Raw genomic sequence first — 18,281 nt, forward strand, 5'->3', positions numbered from 1 at the left:
AAATGGAGACGTGAGAGATACACATATACCTTTGATGAGCAGTCAACCAAGAAAAGAATCCATAAACTTGAAGGTAGATACATAGAAATTACACAAACTGAAACACAAAAGAAAGATACAGAATAGAGCCTCTCAGAATGTGGAGACACAATCAAATGATCTAACATTAGAGTGATTGGAATCCCAGAAGAAACATTTGAAGAAATAATGGCCAAGAATTTCCCAAAGATGAAGACCATCAAGTAGTGTGGATACAAAATAACAAAAACCAATCACAAAATAAAAACACCATACACTTGGGGAAAAAAAAACAACTCACCACATACTTGGAAATATATTCGAACTGCTGAGAACAAAAGCAAAGGGGATATCTTGAAGGCAGCCAAAGCAACAAAGACAGACTACATACAGGGAAACAAAGGTAAGAATTACAAAGACATTTCCTTAGACACCATGTACCCTAGACGACTAAATGTCTTCAGAGGAAAAATAAAACTGTTAGTGCAGAATTCTCTACCTAGTGGAAACTATCTTTCACAAATGAAAGAGATACAAAGATTTCTCAAACAAAAACGGGGAGGGGGAATGTATTGCCAGCAGATCTATTCTATGAGACACACTAAGGGAATTTCTAAAGATGGAGGGAATATGGTACCAGACATAAAACTTGAATCAACACAAAGAAATGAAAAGCACTGGAAACGGAATTAATGAAGAAATTTTATTTTTTTACCTATTTTTAATTGCCCTAGAAGGTAACTGACTAAAGCAGAAATACTCTTATGCATTTATGACCTATGTAAAAATATTGCAGAGGGTCAGGAGAGGCACTGGAAACGTGCTGCTGTGGAGTCCTTACACCAGAAGTGATATGTTATTTGAGGGTAGAAACTGATTTCTTAAAGGTATATGTTGTGAACTTTAGAACAATTATTGGAACTAGTTTCTAAAGAAGTATAAATAATGTCAGCAGAGGAGATAAAGCGGAATTTAAAACATTTAATGCAAAATTAGACAGGAAAGAAACAAAAACCCAGATGGAATAAATGGAAAACAGCTAGCAAAGTGGCATACTTTAATTCAGCTGTTTCAGTAATCACATTAAATGTTAATGTTCTCAGTATACCAGCTGGAAGACTGAAATTGTCAATTGGATGAAAAAAAAAAATTAGTGAGTCAGCGGCATAGTATCTACCAGAACCCATTTTGCAAATAAAAATGCAGGTTAAGAGCAAAAGGCTAGAAAAGATATACATGCTAACAGGAATCCAAAGAAAGCTGGAAAGCTGTATTAATATCAAGTAGTGTAGACTTTAGGACAAGGGACTTTATCAGGATTTCAGAGGGACATTGCATGACAACAGAGGGGCTGATTCTCTGAGAGCATGTGACAGTCCTAAAAAGTTATGCATCTAACATTAGAGCTTCAAAATACATGGAGTAAACACTGATAAAGACTTTGAGAAATAAATCTGCAGTGGTCATTAGAGACTGGAACACACCTCTGTCTGTAATTGATAAAACAAATGGACAGGAAATCAGTAAAGATGAAGACCTGAGCAGCACCGTCAATGGAATTTGCCTAATGGACATTGATGGACAACTCCACTCAACAACAACATGATGCCTATTTTTCTCAAGGGCACATGGACCATTCATTAAGATAGACCTTATTCTGGGCCATAATGCAAGCCTTATCAAGTTTTTAAAAATATAAATCATAACAAATATATTCTCTGACCTAATGGATTAAACCAGAAATNAAATGGAGACGTGAGAGATACACATATACCTTTGATGAGCAGTCAACCAAGAAAAGAATCCATAAACTTGAAGGTAGATACATAGAAATTACACAAACTGAAACACAAAAGAAAGATACAGAATAGAGCCTCTCAGAATGTGGAGACACAATCAAATGATCTAACATTAGAGTGATTGGAATCCCAGAAGAAACATTTGAAGAAATAATGGCCAAGAATTTCCCAAAGATGAAGACCATCAAGTAGTGTGGATACAAAATAACAAAAACCAATCACAAAATAAAAACACCATACACTTGGGGAAAAAAAAACAACTCACCACATACTTGGAAATATATTCGAACTGCTGAGAACAAAAGCAAAGGGGATATCTTGAAGGCAGCCAGAGCAACAAAGACAGACTACATACAGGGAAACAAAGGTAAGAATTACAAAGACATTTCCTTAGACACCATGTACCCTAGACGACTAAATGTCTTCAGAGGAAAAATAAAACTGTTAGTGCAGAATTCTCTACCTAGTGGAAACTATCTTTCACAAATGAAAGAGATACAAAGATTTCTCAAACAAAAACGGGGAGGGGGAATGTATTGCCAGCAGATCTATTCTATGAGACACACTAAGGGAATTTCTAAAGATGGAGGGAATATGGTACCAGACATAAAACTTGAATCAACACAAAGAAATGAAAAGCACTGGAAACGGAATTAATGAAGAAATTTTATTTTTTTACCTATTTTTAATTGCCCTAGAAGGTAACTGACTAAAGCAGAAATACTCTTATGCATTTATGACCTATGTAAAAATATTGCAGAGGGTCAGGAGAGGCACTGGAAACGTGCTGCTGTGGAGTCCTTACACCAGAAGTGATATGTTATTTGAGGGTAGAAACTGATTTCTTAAAGGTATATGTTGTGAACTTTAGAACAATTATTGGAACTAGTTTCTAAAGAAGTATAAATAATGTCAGCAGAGGAGATAAAGCGGAATTTAAAACATTTAATGCAAAATTAGACAGGAAAGAAACAAAAACCCAGATGGAATAAATGGAAAACAGCTAGCAAAGTGGCATACTTTAATTCAGCTGTTTCAGTAATCACATTAAATGTTAATGTTCCCAGTATACCAGCTGGAAGACTGAAATTGTCAATTGGATGAAAAAAAAAAATTAGTGAGTCAGCGGCATAGTATCTACCAGAACCCATTTTGCAAATAAAAATGCAGGTTAAGAGCAAAAGGCTAGAAAAGATATACATGCTAACAGGAATCCAAAGAAAGCTGGAAAGCTGTATTAATATCAAGTAGTGTAGACTTTAGGACAAGGGACTTTATCAGGATTTCAGAGGGACATTGCATGACAACAGAGGGGCTGATTCTCTGAGAGCATGTGACAGTCCTAAAAAGTTATGCATCTAACATTAGAGCTTCAAAATACATGGAGTAAACACTGATAAAGACTTTGAGAAATAAATCTGCAGTGGTCATTAGAGACTGGAACACACCTCTGTCTGTAATTGATAAAACAAATGGACAGGAAATCAGTAAAGATGAAGACCTGAGCAGCACCGTCAATGGAATTTGCCTAATGGACATTGATGGACAACTCCACTCAACAACAACATGATGCCTATTTTTCTCAAGGGCACATGGACCATTCATTAAGATAGACCTTATTCTGGGCCATAATGCAAGCCTTATCAAGTTTTTAAAAATATAAATCATAACAAATATATTCTCTGACCTAATGGATTAAACCAGAAATCAGTAACAGGAAGGTTTATCTAGAAAATTCCCAAATGTTTGGAAATTAAAGAACATACCTCTGAATGACCCACCAGTCAAGGCCTTAAGGGAAGTAAAAACATTTTGAACTTGAATGAATTGAAAAAAACAAAAAATTTGTGGATGCAGCTAAAGCGTTGCTTAATGGGAGATTTATAGCATTAACTGATGATATGGGAAAAAGAGGAGAGATCTCAAATAATCTAAGCTTCCTCCTTAAGAAACAAGAGCAATAAGAGCAAATTAAACCCAAGGTAAGCAGAAGGAAAGAAATCATACAGACCAGATATCAATGGAATTGAGAACAGAAATCAATAAGAGAAAATTAATGAAATCAAAAGCTGATAAAAATAAAATTAACAAAACTCGGGCCATACCAATGAAGAAAAGAAGGCAGAAATGCCCACTATTGGGAAAGAAAGACCCCACAGATGTTAAAGGGACTACAAACAACTCTATTCCCATAACTTTGGTCTATTAATAACTTGAAAGAAAGAACCTATCAGAACTCAGTGAAAAAGAAATAGATAGCTAGAATAGACATACCTATTACAGGTACAGAATTTGAAGTTAAACACCTTCCAAAAAGAAAAATCTAGGCCGAGATGGTTTCATTGGAGAATTCTGTCAAACATTCAAGGAAGAAAAGTGCCAGTTTCTATGTAATCTTTTTCAGAAAATAGAATACAGAAGAAAATAAAAGGAAGTTTCGAAAGGAAACTCCCAGATTCCTTTTATGAGCCCATTATTACCCTAATACTGAAACAAGATAAAGACAATTCAAGAAAACTACAGACCAGGATCCCTCATCAACATATTTGTAAAATCCCCAATTATATATCATCAAATCAAATCCAGCAAAGTGTAAAAAGGTAAATATATCACAACCAAGTATGATTTATCCTCGGAATGCAAGGCTGGTTCAATATGTGAAAGTCAGCTACATTTATTCAACATATTAATAGAATAAAAAAGACAAACCCAACAGGTTATTTTAATAGATGGAGAAAAAGCATGTGAGAAAATTCAACATCCACACATGATAAATGCTCAAAAATTAGAAGTAGAGGGGCGCCTGGGTAGCGCAGTCGTTAAGCATCTGCCTTCGGCTCAGGGCGCGATCCCGGCATTCCGGGATCGAGTCCCACATCGGGCTCCTCCGCTGGGAGCCTGCTTCTTTCTCTCCCACTCCCCCTGCTCGTGTTCCCTCTCGCTGGCTGTCTCTCTGTCACATAAATAAATAAAATCTTAAAAAAAAATTAGAAGTAGAAAAGGGATTTCATTAACCTGACAAGAAAGGCATCTATAGAAACCCTTAGCTAACATTATGCTTAATGGTGAGAGAATGCTTTCACCCTAACCTGGAGAACAAGGCAAGGATATCCACTCCCCACGTCTTAACATCAAACTGGAAGTCCTGTCCACTGCACTAGGCAAGAGAAATAAAAGACATAAGAGATTGGAAAGGAAGAAATAAAACTATTCACAGATGACAGGATTGTCTACATAGAAAAATTCTAAAGAATTTACAAAAAAAGCTCCTACTGATTTTAGCAAGGTTACAAGATACATGGTCAGCATGTGAGATCAATTAAAGTTCTATGTACTAACAAGGAACAATTGCACCAGAATTTTTTTTAAACTACCCAAAACTGAAATACTTAAAAAATCCAACAGAATATGTGAAACAATCCATATGTGAAAACCTTCAAAACACTGATAAAAGAAAAACTTTAAAATAAAAAGTACTAAGTAAATGAAAACTATATCAGGTTCATGATTTGGAATACATGATGTTGTCAGTTCTCCTCAGTTTGATCTGTACATTCAATGTCATTCCAAGTAAACTGTCAGCAGGATTTTTTTTTTCTGTATATGTATCATCAAGCAGATCCTCTAACTTCTGTGGGAAAAAAAAAAACTACTAAAACAGCCAAAACAATTTTGAAAAAGAGTAACAGTGTTGAAGGACTCACTCCATCTGATTTCAGGACTTAACTATGAAGCCACCATAATTAACGCAGTGTGATGCTGGTGAAAAGATAGATCAGTGGACAGATTAGAGTCCCAAAACAGACCTGCACAAATACAGTCAGTTTTTGAGGTGCAAGATCAAGTCAGTGGACAAAAGCTAGCCTTTCCAAAAAAAAAAATGGTACTGTACAGTGAGACATCCACATATGTACAAAATGAACCTCAACACATAGCTCACATGTTACACAAAAGGTCACTCAAAATTGGTCATAGACCTAAATATAAAACTTACAACTACAAACTTCTAGAAGAAAACTTAGGAGAAAATCTTTGTGATCTTGGGTTTGGCAAAAAAGTTTTATTTTTTTATTTTATTATGTTACTCACCATACAGTACATCATTAGTTTCTGGTGTTGTGTTCCATGATTCATTGTTTGTGTGTAACACCCAGTGCTCCATGCAATACGTGCCCTCCTTGATACCCATCACCAGGCTAACCCATCCCCTCACCCCCCTCCCCTATGAAACCCTCAGTTTGTTTCCCATAGTCTCTCATTTACGTCTGCCCCTCTGATTTCCCCCCCTTCATTTTCCCTTCCTTCTAATGTCCTCCATGCTATTCCTTATGTTCCACATTTAAGTGAAACCATATGGTAATTCTTTCTCTGCTTGACTTACTAAGATACATCAAAAGCATGATCCATAAAAAAAATTGATGGGGTGGACTTTATCAAAATTAAAAACTTCTTGAAAGACATTGGTAAGACAATGAAAAGACAATGTTTGCAAATTATAGATACAATAAAAAATTCATATCCAGAATACATAAACTGTCAAAATCCAACAATAAGAAGATAATCCATTCCAAAAATGGTCAAGAGATCTGACACTTTTCCAGTGAAGTACACACAGATGGCAATAAGCATGGGAAACAACACTCAGTCTCAGTCGTTAGGAAGTTAAAACCGCATGAGATACCATCACACACCCATTGGAATGGCTAAAAGTAAAAGAAAAAATACAGGCAGGGGCGCCTGGGTGGCACAGCGGTTAAGCGTCTGCCTTCGGCTCAGGGCGTGATCTCGGCATTATGGGATCAAGCCCCACATCAGGCTCTTCGGCTATGAGCCTGCTTCTTCCTCTCCCACTCCCCCTGCTTGTGTTCCCTCTCTCGCTGGCTGTCTCTATCTCTGTCGAATAAATAAATAAAATATTAAAAAAAAAAAATACAGGCAATACGAAGTTCTGGTAAGAATGCAGGGTAACCAGAGCCCTCAGGCAGTGCTGAAGGCAATGTGGAGTTGTACAGCCACTTTAGAAAAGTTTGACAGTTTCTTATAAATTAAACATACTCTTACCATATGACTCAGCAATTCCATTCTTATTTACTCAAAGTGAAAGAAAAACTCAAATTCACACATAAACTTGTCTGTGTATGTTTATCACACGTCATTCACACTCATACAAAATTGGAAACAACCTAGATATCATTCAACAGGTGAATGGATATATGTAACCAAATTTTAACCATTTTTAAATATACAGTTTGGTGGCATTAAGACCATTCACGAAAAGGTAAGAGAAACAGGATATCTGCATGGTCTCAAAGTGTGCCTTTGAAACATTTACTGTGTACATCATGCATTACACGTAAAGTAGTAACTTCATGTGGAAGACACCCGGCAGACAGCACCTTAACCAGTGATCAAGGCTGACACACCAACAGGAAACACATCAAGGTCATGCAGCCCTGGCGTGAGGCGCGAGAAGGGCACCGCCCCTCTGCGGGAATCTTCTCCAAGAGGCACACCCTCAACCTCATCGTGACAGAACATCAGGGGAACTCAAGTTGGGGGGCCATTCCCGCAGAATTCCTGTCCTGTACTCTTCACTAGAGTTGAGATCAGGAGAGACAAGGAAAGACAGACTCTGACAACTAAAATCACCGCGAGACCCCGGGTTGGACCCTGGAGTGGGAAATGGCATTTCACGGAGCAGCGGGTGACATCCACATAGGCTGTAGTTAGTAGCTGCGCGCCACTGTGCGTTTCCTAGTTTTGTGCGTTCTGTCAATAGTTCTGTAAGATGTTACGTTGGTGGAAGCAGGGTGGAGGGTATACGGGAGCGCTACTGTTTCTGTGACCCTCTTCAAGGTTAAAGTTATTTAGAAATTAAAATTATAGGAGCTCCTGGCTGGCTCGGTTGGTGGAGCATGTGACTCTTGATCTCAGGGTCCTAAGTTCAAAACCTCTATTTTTATTATCTTAAAGATAATTTTTTTAAGTATAAAAGTTACTGAATGATAGTTAAGCAGGCCTTTTTCCATAATCCCCTCTGGAAATGAGCGGGGCTGCTTCCAGGCAGCTAAGGTGACCTTCACCAACAACGATAACAAGGGTAGCTAAGTCAGCCTCTCAGCAGCGTTTGACTTGACTGGTTCCTCATTCCTTGAACCAGTTTCCCTGTCTTGGTTTCTGCAATGCCATGGTGGCGGGCTCTCTCTTACTTTTCTCCATGTGCTTTTTCAGCCTCCATTCTTGGATCATCGTTCTCCGCACGAGGTTGAAGTTTGTCAGGGTTCCAGCCTGAGGCCTTGGGTCTTCTCTCTCTAGCCCCGCTATCCAGTATGGTGCCGATAGCCACACCCTAAATTCCAGTTAGTTACAAATAAATAAAACTGAAAATTTAGTTCCTTGGTTGCTGTAGCCACATTGCAAGGGCTTAATGGCTACCTCTGGTGTCGGTGGCCCCCGTGCTGGACAGCACGAATGAAGGGCAGTTCTGTCACTGCAGAAGGTCCTGTTGGACACAGGTCTGCAGGGCAGTGCCTTGCACTCCACACTGTGTCTGGTCACCCCCTCCCCGGTGATGCCAGCATTGGTCATTTGGCAGGTGGTGTCAGCTCAGTACCATGAAGTCCCCATCAGCCTTTCACCTGATAGTTTTATTATTAATCTTTGCCTGTGACATGTTTTTCACTCCTTTTTTGTAAAAAAAAAAAAAACAAAAAAACCCCGCAAATGTAAACATTCATGTAATCATTCCACGTGGATACCTTTCTGTATAGGTAAATTTTTTAGGTGTGAGCTCGTCTTTAATAGCTACATAATGTTCTACTGAATGTGTGCATGCCAGAGGACCTGCTCTTTGTTGGGTCAGTTCTCACACATACAATATTTTTAATTACACATCCTTTCATTCTGTTTCAGATGAGCAGAAGGCCTCATCTACCTTCCAGACATTGAAAAACAATAGTGTGCCCACAGAGTCTTGTGAAAATTGGAGAAAAGACCAGCATAGCCCATCATATCAGCAAATAAACTGCATTGACAGTGTTATCAGGTGTGAGACAAGTTTTGAGAACATGTCAGTTTTTCCAAAAGCATACATCATTGTTGTAAGCACACACCTTGCATCATTTTTAATATTGGTTGTTTTGATTTTTCACTGTAAGTCAGTAAATATTTATGGAATGCCTATTTACATATAGTTTATAATAAGTTGAACATTTCAGGGGATGCAGAAAATTAGCAGATGGATCCCTTCTTTGAAGGAGCCATGGTATGGTTGAGAAGACAAGACTTTGATCATAAAAATCAAAGATTTGGAGATCAGTTCAAGGTCACAGTAAAAGAGAGACGACAGGCCAGTGGTTGAGGCTGGGTTGGTCAGGGAAGACCTCATCAAAGAAGAGAGTGCAGAGGACTCACACAGAAGTGCTATGAGAAGAGCAGAAACGTGGGAGAGTTAGGGGACAGGCAGGCATGCGTGACCGAATTATGTTGCTGCAGATACCTGAAGAGCTGCCACATTCCAGCTTTGAAAAGAAGGTGCATATCCTGTACCAATACACCCTCTTCATCCTCAGAAAAAGACAAAACCACAAGGCAAATGATGCCAAAGCCTTGCACAGTGACGCAGATGCGCTCCAGCTAGACACAGGATGATTACAAAGCCAGCCCTTTCTGTTTCTTTTAAGATTTTGTCTTTATGTATTTCATTGATCACAAGCCTAGTTTCATATTGTTCCTTTATGGCCAGAAGGTTTTAGCTCATCCACTACAAATATTTGCAAACTGAGCCTTTACCATAAATTTCCTTGGGGATTTTTCTTTTCATTGTCAATTCCTTTGTGCCCCAGCTGTGTCTCCGATCGCAGCCACAGCTAACCTGGAGATGCCGACCGCCAGGTGGGCCGCACACGCTGCAGGAGGCGCTCGGCGGACCCTGGCCCCGGGGCGCTGAGCCTGGGCTCTGGCGTGAGCCAGTGCAGCCACAGCAGCACCATCGTCCATGCCCCGCCACCAGAGTCAGGTGCCACGCTTACGTTCCGCTCTAAAGTACACTCGGCGTGAGGTGCGCTACCGAGAGAAGACAAAAGTCCCTGACACCGGTTACTTAGGAAAGACTTCTAAATTGTAGTTACGTTTTCCTCTCTTTGACTCGGTTAAAGTACTTTTGGAAATAGCATCATGTGTATATTGGTTACGTAGTTGGGACTGTATTTCTAAGTCATTGTCATTTGTTGTCACATCAGCTGATGTGTGGGAAGCACTTAGAAACAGTGCCTGCTAACATAGTAGTAAGTCCTCAGTTAGCGGTGACCATCACCAGTGAAGTTTTCTATGGGGCTGCATTAGGTCACTTTGTTGCTGCCCTTGAAAGGTGTCCTTGTCAAACTTCGACTGTGGTTGTGACTAGGTTGACCATATATGTATATATATTGGCCTGATGACAATGAGGAGAGTGTGTTTAAAACTCTCTTCCTTTTAACAACATAATGACTTGGTAAATTATTCTGATGTCTTCTTTTTGTTCCTTTTTACTGCCTCCTGTCCTTTGACTTTGTTGTTATAACAATTTGGTGGATGAAGAACTGGCGAGAAAGGTGTTAAATCAGGTTTTTCGGTTCTCTCTCATTTCTCTTTGCTAGTCTTCAGTGGCAAATTCGTAAACACGTGTTGAGCTGTTACTCTGTGCCGCCATCTGTCCCGAGTCCTTCATGGGAATTAACTCACCTAACCCTCACACTGACCCTTGGAGATGGAGAGCATGGCATTGACATGCGGTCTGGGCGTCGGTGCGAAGACACCCGAGGCACCGCTGTTGTGAGACTAGATTCTGTCTCTAATGAACTGAAAATAGTTTTATTGGAGCTGAGCTAGTCCCTCCGGAACAGGCAGATGCACATTTTTTAGTGTCCCTTTCTTAACACTGTCGATTCCCATGTGGACACACAGCCACCAGTGACAGCCCACACAAGGTGGGTCTCACCCAGTGGGGAAAGATTGTTTGATTATGCCTCTAAACTTTTTATACTCTGGTGTATATTACCATTTTGAGAGAATTCATACTGAGGTCTCTAAGCTTTCAGTTAAGGGAATATTTACTTATAATTGTTTCTCCTGATCTTAACCAGTCTCAGTATCTGTGGGGCACATCTTTAGTCCAAGGGCAGGAAACAGAATCGGGGATCTGTAAAGTATCCATATGTCTTCTGCTTTCTGGAAAGCCTATATTCCTGCAGCTTACACCGTAACTGTGCTAATGAGTGGGGTCTGAGGACTGTGACCACAAATGCATTTCCCTGCCTCTCATGATCTCCGTTATGTATACGGAGCAGTTAAGGCACGAACAGGTTAAGTCCCTTAACTTGCCCAAAGTCACACAGCAGATGAGTGGCAGAGGACGGAATCAGACGTTACAAGTAGCTGCCAGAAACCATTCCATTAACACATATTTTTGAATCTGTAGTAGGTAGGGTTAAGTTGGAGCGTGAAATAAAGCCAGGAGATAAATGAAAGTATAATTTTAAGAAGCACACAGATAATCCTGGGGCACCTGGGTGGCTCAGTCGGTTAAGCGTCCGACTCTTAGTTTCAGCTCAGGTCATGATTTTGGTCGTGGGATTGAACTCAGCGCTGAGTGTGGAGCCTGTTTGGGATTCTTTCTCCCTCCTCTCTCTCCCCCACTCTTCCCCCCACTCACGCATGCGTGCGCTCTCTTTCTCTCAAAAAAAATAATAATAATAAACGCACAAATAATCCAAAAGAAGGGCAGAAAAGGAAGAGCAACAGCCACCACCACCACCAGAGGGAACATGTCAAATTAATCATAATCACTCTAAACCCAAACTATATCCACTCCTATTAAAAAGCAAAAATTGTCAGATAAAAAAAAAATCAAGACCCAGCCATATACTGTCAGGGAATTAAAGTTTAAATACCAATCCACAAATGGATTGTGAACAAATGGGCAAAGAGGCACAATGCAACGAGAAGCATAAGAAGGCTGGTGAACCGGTATGATTCAGACTTCAAGACAGGGTCTTCCGAGAGACACTTCGTGGTGGCAAACAGTTCATCGGGGAGACACGGCAATCAGAGTACATTATGCGTATTTGCTAATAACAGAGCTTCCGAGATAGGAGATAAAAATGGAAAGAGTTAAAGAGAGAAACAAACTTTCTATAACTGTAGCTAAAGAAGGTAACACCCCTTCTGTGCAGCTGATAAAACATCTAGACAGTTAAATAAAATCTTTAAAAAAAGAATCTAGACAGAAAATGAGTAAAGCAGGTGATCTGAGCGATGCTATCAACCACGTCGGCCTACTCGATATTCAGAGAACACAGCACTGATACCTTCACAATATGCATTCTTCTCAAGCGTCCATGATACGTTCATTGAGATATAAAATATGTTGGGCTGTCCCATGCCTCAAATTTAAAATAATTAGGAATCAGTGAAGCCATCTGAGTTAGAGTTTTCCTGGCTAAGTGGTTACCTACAGATTCAGTTTCTGTCATAGACAACGGGGCTGTTCAGGTTTTCTGCTTGTCGAGTGAACTTTATTTTAGTTTATGTCTTTCAAAGAATTGGCGTATTTTGTCCACATCAGGTTTATTGGAATAAAAGTGTTCATAATGTTCCCTTATTCTTTTGACACCTGTATGACCTCGAATGATGCTCCTCTGTCATTTCAGGGGTCGGCACCTTCTTTGTGTCTTCTCTCTGTACCCCGATCGGTCTGGCTGGAGTTTGATCGATTTGATTGGTCTTCTCGAAGCACCGACTTACTATTGCACTGGCTTTGTTCATTGCTTCGCTGTTTACCACGTCACTGGCTTCTGCTCTGGTCTTTGTTATTTCCTTTCTTCCGCTTACTTCGGTTTTATCTTGCTCTTCTCTTTCCAGTTTCTCAACATCGAAGCTGAAATAATCTATTTCAGACATTTTTCTTTCCTCCTGGATTTTAATACAAATGTTCTTTTTACCTTTCGCTGCATCCCAGGCATTTTGGTGATTTGTGTCATTTTCATCGTGTTCTAATACTACTACCCCCAAGCTGTCTCCTTTGAAATCACTCATCATCACTTGTCTCTGTATTTGTTATCGTACGTTACTTCACCACCACAGACTTGGGAGTTTTCCACAGCTCTTTCTGTTACTGATTGCTAGTTTAATCCCATCGTGGTCAGAGAAAATACAGAACCCAAATTCTTCTATATTTGTCGAGACTTGTTTTATGGTCTGTGATATGGTCTCTCTGGACGACTGTTCTGGGTGCACTGGGAAGAATGTTTATTCTGCTGCTGTTGGGTTGAATGTTTTATCTTTTCCACTTTTTTTACTTTTAACTTGGGTATGTTAATATTTAGAGTGGGCTTTATTTATTTTAGTGGTTGCTTTGGGGCTCACGGTACACACATTCAATTTTTCCCAACCCACCTTCTGGAAATATACCATTTCATGTATAGTGTAAAAACCAACAATAGGGTACTTCTGCTTTCCCCTTCTGGCCTTTGTCTGTTGGCTTATGTTTTCCTTCTACATATGTTGTAAATCCCACCCTACACTGCTGTTGTTCTCGCGTGGGTAGTAGTGCTTATCTCTTCAACTGTCTACCCATGTAGTTACCTCTTCTGGTGCTTTTGTTCTGTTGTGTAGACTCATCTGGGATCATTCTCCTCCCTGCATGAGTTCCTTGACTGTTTCTTATCCCATGGGTCTAGTGGTGGTGAAACCTTTCTGGTTTTGTATGTCTGAAAATGTCTTTGTTGTCCCTTCATGTTGTCCCTTTGTGTCCCGTCCTTGGTTTGCTTGCCACACGGCTTTTCTCTGGCTGCTTGTAAGATGTGCTCTCTTTTTTTAAGATTTTATTTATTTGCCAAAGAGAGAGGGGGAGAGAGCACGCACACAAGCAGGGGGAGCTGCAGAGGGAGAAGCAGACTCCCCACCGAGCAGGGAGCCCAATGTGGAACTCAATCCCAGGACCCTGGGATCATGACCCGAGCCAAAGGCAGACACTGCACTGACCAAGCCACCCAGATGTTCTCTTTATCACCGATCTGCATGATTTGAGTATGATGTGCCAGGATGTGCTGTCCTTCTGGTTCATCGAGCTTCTTGGATTTGTAGGTTTACAGTTTCCATCAAATTGAAAGTCTTCTCTCCCCTATTTTTCCAGCACTGCTTCTCTCTCCTCTTTTCCTGGGATTCCAGTTACATGCATATAGGCCACTGCTGCGTCTTCAAGTTCTCGAATCTTTTCTAATCCGGTATCTGTCACTTGTATTTCCATTCAGTGTGTTTCTTATCTCAGGTATTGTAGTTTTCATTTCAAGAAGTTCTGTTTAGGTCTTTTCTTTTGTTACATCTTCCATGTCTCTGATGTCTGATGTTCCCTTTAGCGGTATGGAGGGTAGTATAGTAACTACCAACGACCCCATCTCTGATTCTGACATCTCTGCCAGCCCCAGGCTGGTTGACTGACTTCTCTCCACCTTATGGGTTGTATTTTCCCTGCTTGTTTGCATGCCTGGCAGTTTTGGATTGTATGCCAGATATTGTGAATGGGTGCTGATGAGTATCCATGCCCATAAATATGGACAAGCTCTATTCTGGGACCCAGATAAGTTACTTGGAAACAAATCGATCCTTTCAGGCTTTGCTTTTCAAATTTGTTAGGCAGAACCAGAGCAGTATGTAGTCTATGGCTAATTATTGTTCGCTACCGAGTCAGGTCCTTCTGAGTTACTGTACCCAGTGCCCCGTGAGTTGGGAGATTTTCTAGTCTGGCTGATGGGACCACATGCTGTTCTCCACATAGTGTGAGCTTCCGTGTTTGTTCCCTCTCTCCCTCCTCCCATGGGTGCCCTTGTGAATACACCAGAGGGTTCTCTCTGGCTGTATGGACCCGGCTCTCTCCATCTCTCCTCACCAGTACTCTTCCCTGAAAACTCTAGCCATTGACCAGACTCTCAGCTCTGCCTCTTCAACTAGGGGGGTTCACAGGCTCCACCTGGTTTCCCCACACTACACCTCAGAAACTCTCAAGGCAGTAGGCTGGGGCAGCCCCAGGGTTCACCTTGTTTGTTTTCCCTCCCTTGGGGGTCACTGTCCTTCATTCACTGATGTTCGGTGTCTTGGAACTTATTGGTTCATATGTTTTGTCCATTTCCTTATTTGGTTCAAGCAGGAGGGTAAATGCAGTCCCCGCTACTCCCCGTTACATAATCTTGGCTGTGCTGTGTTGATTTAAACAAGTCAGTGCCCACTTCTGGAAGTGGAGTGGGGCCAGGCACACCCATGCCACCTGGATACTGCACAGAGGGGAGAGGTGGAAGGAATGTCAGGGGAAAGCCGCCACTGTGTCCACCATGAAATCTTTTGTATACTGGAGAAGTAATGTTTAGAAGCAACTCAAAGTCTGTCTACAGGTGTTTACCTTAATAAATTGTGGTATACACATGAAATGGAAGCCTATGATGCAGAAAAAGTATAAGACAGCTGTGTTTGTGCTTATAGAAGGGATACCGTTAAGTGAAAAAAAAACATGCTGTAGATAGTGTACATATTACATGCCTTTGGGGTAAAAATCTATATTCATGCTTCTTTATAGGTGCATAAAGAAACTGGACCAATAGATAAGGAAATAAAAGAAATGGTTTTCTGTGGGGAAAATAAAGGAGAACTAGGCACATAGTAGACAGGAGTGTGGGGGATTTATTGACTGCCTTTCAAGGCTTGTTGATTTTTGAACCACATGAATATACTACAGATTTGTAAAAATAGCTCAAAGATAAAAACAGTTTTGAGGAACCTAGGAAGATAAAATATTTACGATAATATTTTAATAAATATGTATATACACATTGAGTATTACAATTCTGTAAGATGTATATACAAGTGTACAAAGAGTATAAAGAAAGGAAGAAAAAGTAAAACCAATTTATGCTAGGTTGATAAAATTTTTTATATCCCAGCTGTTATAATAACGGCTGTAAGAATTTGTTGAAAAACAATTAGTGAAAATAAATAAATGCAAATAATTGGTAGCAATTAAAATGAAATCTGTAGAAGATCAACAACAATCAAGGGAATAAGGGCTTTGAATGGCACACTAGACCAGATGGACTTCACAGATTTATTCAGAACATTCCATCCTAAAGCAACAGAATATACATTCTTCTGCGGTGCACATGGAACATTCTCCAGAATAGATCACATATTGGGCCACGAATCAGATCTCAACCAGTATCAAAAGATGGGGATCATTCCCTGCATATTTTTGCACCACGATGCTTTGAAATTGGAACTCAATCTCAAGAGGATATTTGGAAAGAACTCAAACATATGGAGGCTAAAGAGCATCCTACTAAAGAATGAATGGGTCAACCAGGAAATTTAAAGAAGAATTTTAAAAATTCATGGAAACAAATGAAAATGAAAACTGTTCAGAATCTTTGGGATGCAGCAAAGGTGCTCTTAAGAGGGAAGTATATAGCAATACAAGCCTGTCTCAAGATGTGAGAAAGTTCTCAAATACACAGCCTAACCCTATGCCTAAAGGAGCTGGAGAAAGAACAGCAAATAAAGCCTAAACCCAGCAGGAGAAGAGAAATAATAAATATTAGAGCAGAAATCAATGAAATAGAAACCAAAAGAACAGTAGAATAGATCAACGAAACTAGGAGCTGGTTCTTTGAAAGAATAAGATTGATAAACCCCTGGCTGGACTTACCAAAAAGAAAAGAGAAAGGACACAAATAAAATCATGAGTGAAAGAGGAGAGATTACAACCAACACCGAAGAAATACAAACAATTATAAGACCATATTATGAACAACTATATGCCAACAAATTAGGCAATCTGGAAGAAATGGATGCATTCCTAGAGATGTATAAACTACCAAAACTGACAGGAAGAAGTAGAAAACCTGAACAGACCCATAACCAGCAAGGTAACTGAAGCAGTAATAAAAAATCTCCCAACAAACAAGAGCCCAGGGCCAGATGGCTTCCCAGCGGAATTCTACCAAACATTTAAAGAAGAAGTAATACCTATTCTTCTGAAGCGGTTTCAAAAAATAGAAATGGAAGGAAAACTTCCAAACTCTATGAGGTCAGCATTATCTTGATCCCCAAACCAGAAAAAGACCCCACCAAAAAGAAGAATTACAGACCAATATCCCTGATGAACATGGATGCAAAACTTCTCACCAAAATACAAGCCAGTAGGATCCAACAGTACATTAAAAGGATTATTCACTACAACCAAGTGGGATTTATTCCTGGGCTGCAAGGGTGGTTCAACATCTGCAAATCAGTCAGTGTGATACACTACATAAATAAAAGAAAGGACAAGAACCATATGATCCTCTCAATAGATGCAGAAAAAGCATTTGACAAAGTATAGCATCCTTTCTTGATTAAAACTCTTTCACAGTGTAGGGATAGAGGGACCATATCTCAGTATCATGAAAGCCATATATAAAAAACTCACAGCAAGCATCATTCTCAATGGGGAAAAACTGAGAACTTTTCCCCTAAGGTCAGGAACACAGCAGGGATGTCCACTGTCACCACTGCTGTTCAACATAGTACTAGAAGTCCTAGCCTCAGCCATCAGACAACAAAAAGAAATAAAAGGCATTTGAATCAGCAAAGAAGTCAAACTCTCACTCTTTGCTGATGACATGATACTCTACATGGAAAACCCAAAAAACTCTACCCCAAAATTGCCAGAACTCATACAGGAATTCAGCAAAGTGGCTAGATATAAAATCAATGCACAGAAAGCAGTTGCATTTCTATACGCTAACAATGAGACACAAGAAAGTGAAATTAAGAAGTCGATTCCATTTACAATTGCACCCAAAACTGTAAGATACCTAGGAATAAACCTCACCAAAGAAGCAAAGGATCTATACTCAGAAAACTATAGAGCACTCAGGAAAGAAATTGAGGAAGAGCCAAAGAAACGGAAAAACTATTCCATACCCATGGATTGGAAGAACAAATATTGTTAAAATGTCTATGCTACCCAGAGCAATCTACACATTCAGTGCAATTCCTATCAAAATACCATCGACTTTTTTCACAGAGCTGGAACAGACAATCCTAAAATTTGTATGGAACAAGAAAAAACCTCAAATAGCTAAAAGAATGTTGAAAAAGAAAACCAGGACTGGTGGCATCACAATTCCAGACTTCAAGCTTTATTACAAAGCTGTAATCCTCAAGACAGTATGATACTGGCACAAAAACAGACACACAGATCAATGGAACAGAATAGAGAACTCAGAATGGGACCCTCAACTCTAAGGTCAACTAATCTTCAACAATGCAGGAAGGAGTATCCAAGGGAAAAAAGACAAGTCTCTTCAACAAATGATGTTGGGGAAATTGGACCATTTTCTTACACCATACACAAAAATAGACTCAAAATGGATGAAAGACCTAAATGTGAGACAGGAA

The 18,281-nt window shown here is 39.9% G+C and overlaps 1 protein-coding gene across 1 annotated transcript in view; it reads left to right on the top strand.

Annotated features, from left to right (window-relative positions):
* Positions 1-18,281, top strand: part of PER3 (period circadian regulator 3) — a 55,345-nt gene that overhangs the window by 24,528 nt on the left and 12,536 nt on the right. Inside the window, 6 exon segments of the mRNA XM_034672038.1 lie at positions 8,133-8,176; positions 8,730-8,862; positions 9,312-9,388; positions 9,391-9,432; positions 9,662-9,751; positions 9,754-9,871. Coding sequence (XP_034527929.1) covers positions 8,133-8,176; positions 8,730-8,862; positions 9,312-9,388; positions 9,391-9,432; positions 9,662-9,751; positions 9,754-9,871 — 504 coding nt within the window.

The sequence above is a fragment of the Ailuropoda melanoleuca genome, chromosome 11 (assembly GCF_002007445.2).
Source record: "Ailuropoda melanoleuca isolate Jingjing chromosome 11, ASM200744v2, whole genome shotgun sequence".
Classification (NCBI taxonomy): Eukaryota; Metazoa; Chordata; class Mammalia; order Carnivora; family Ursidae; genus Ailuropoda; species Ailuropoda melanoleuca.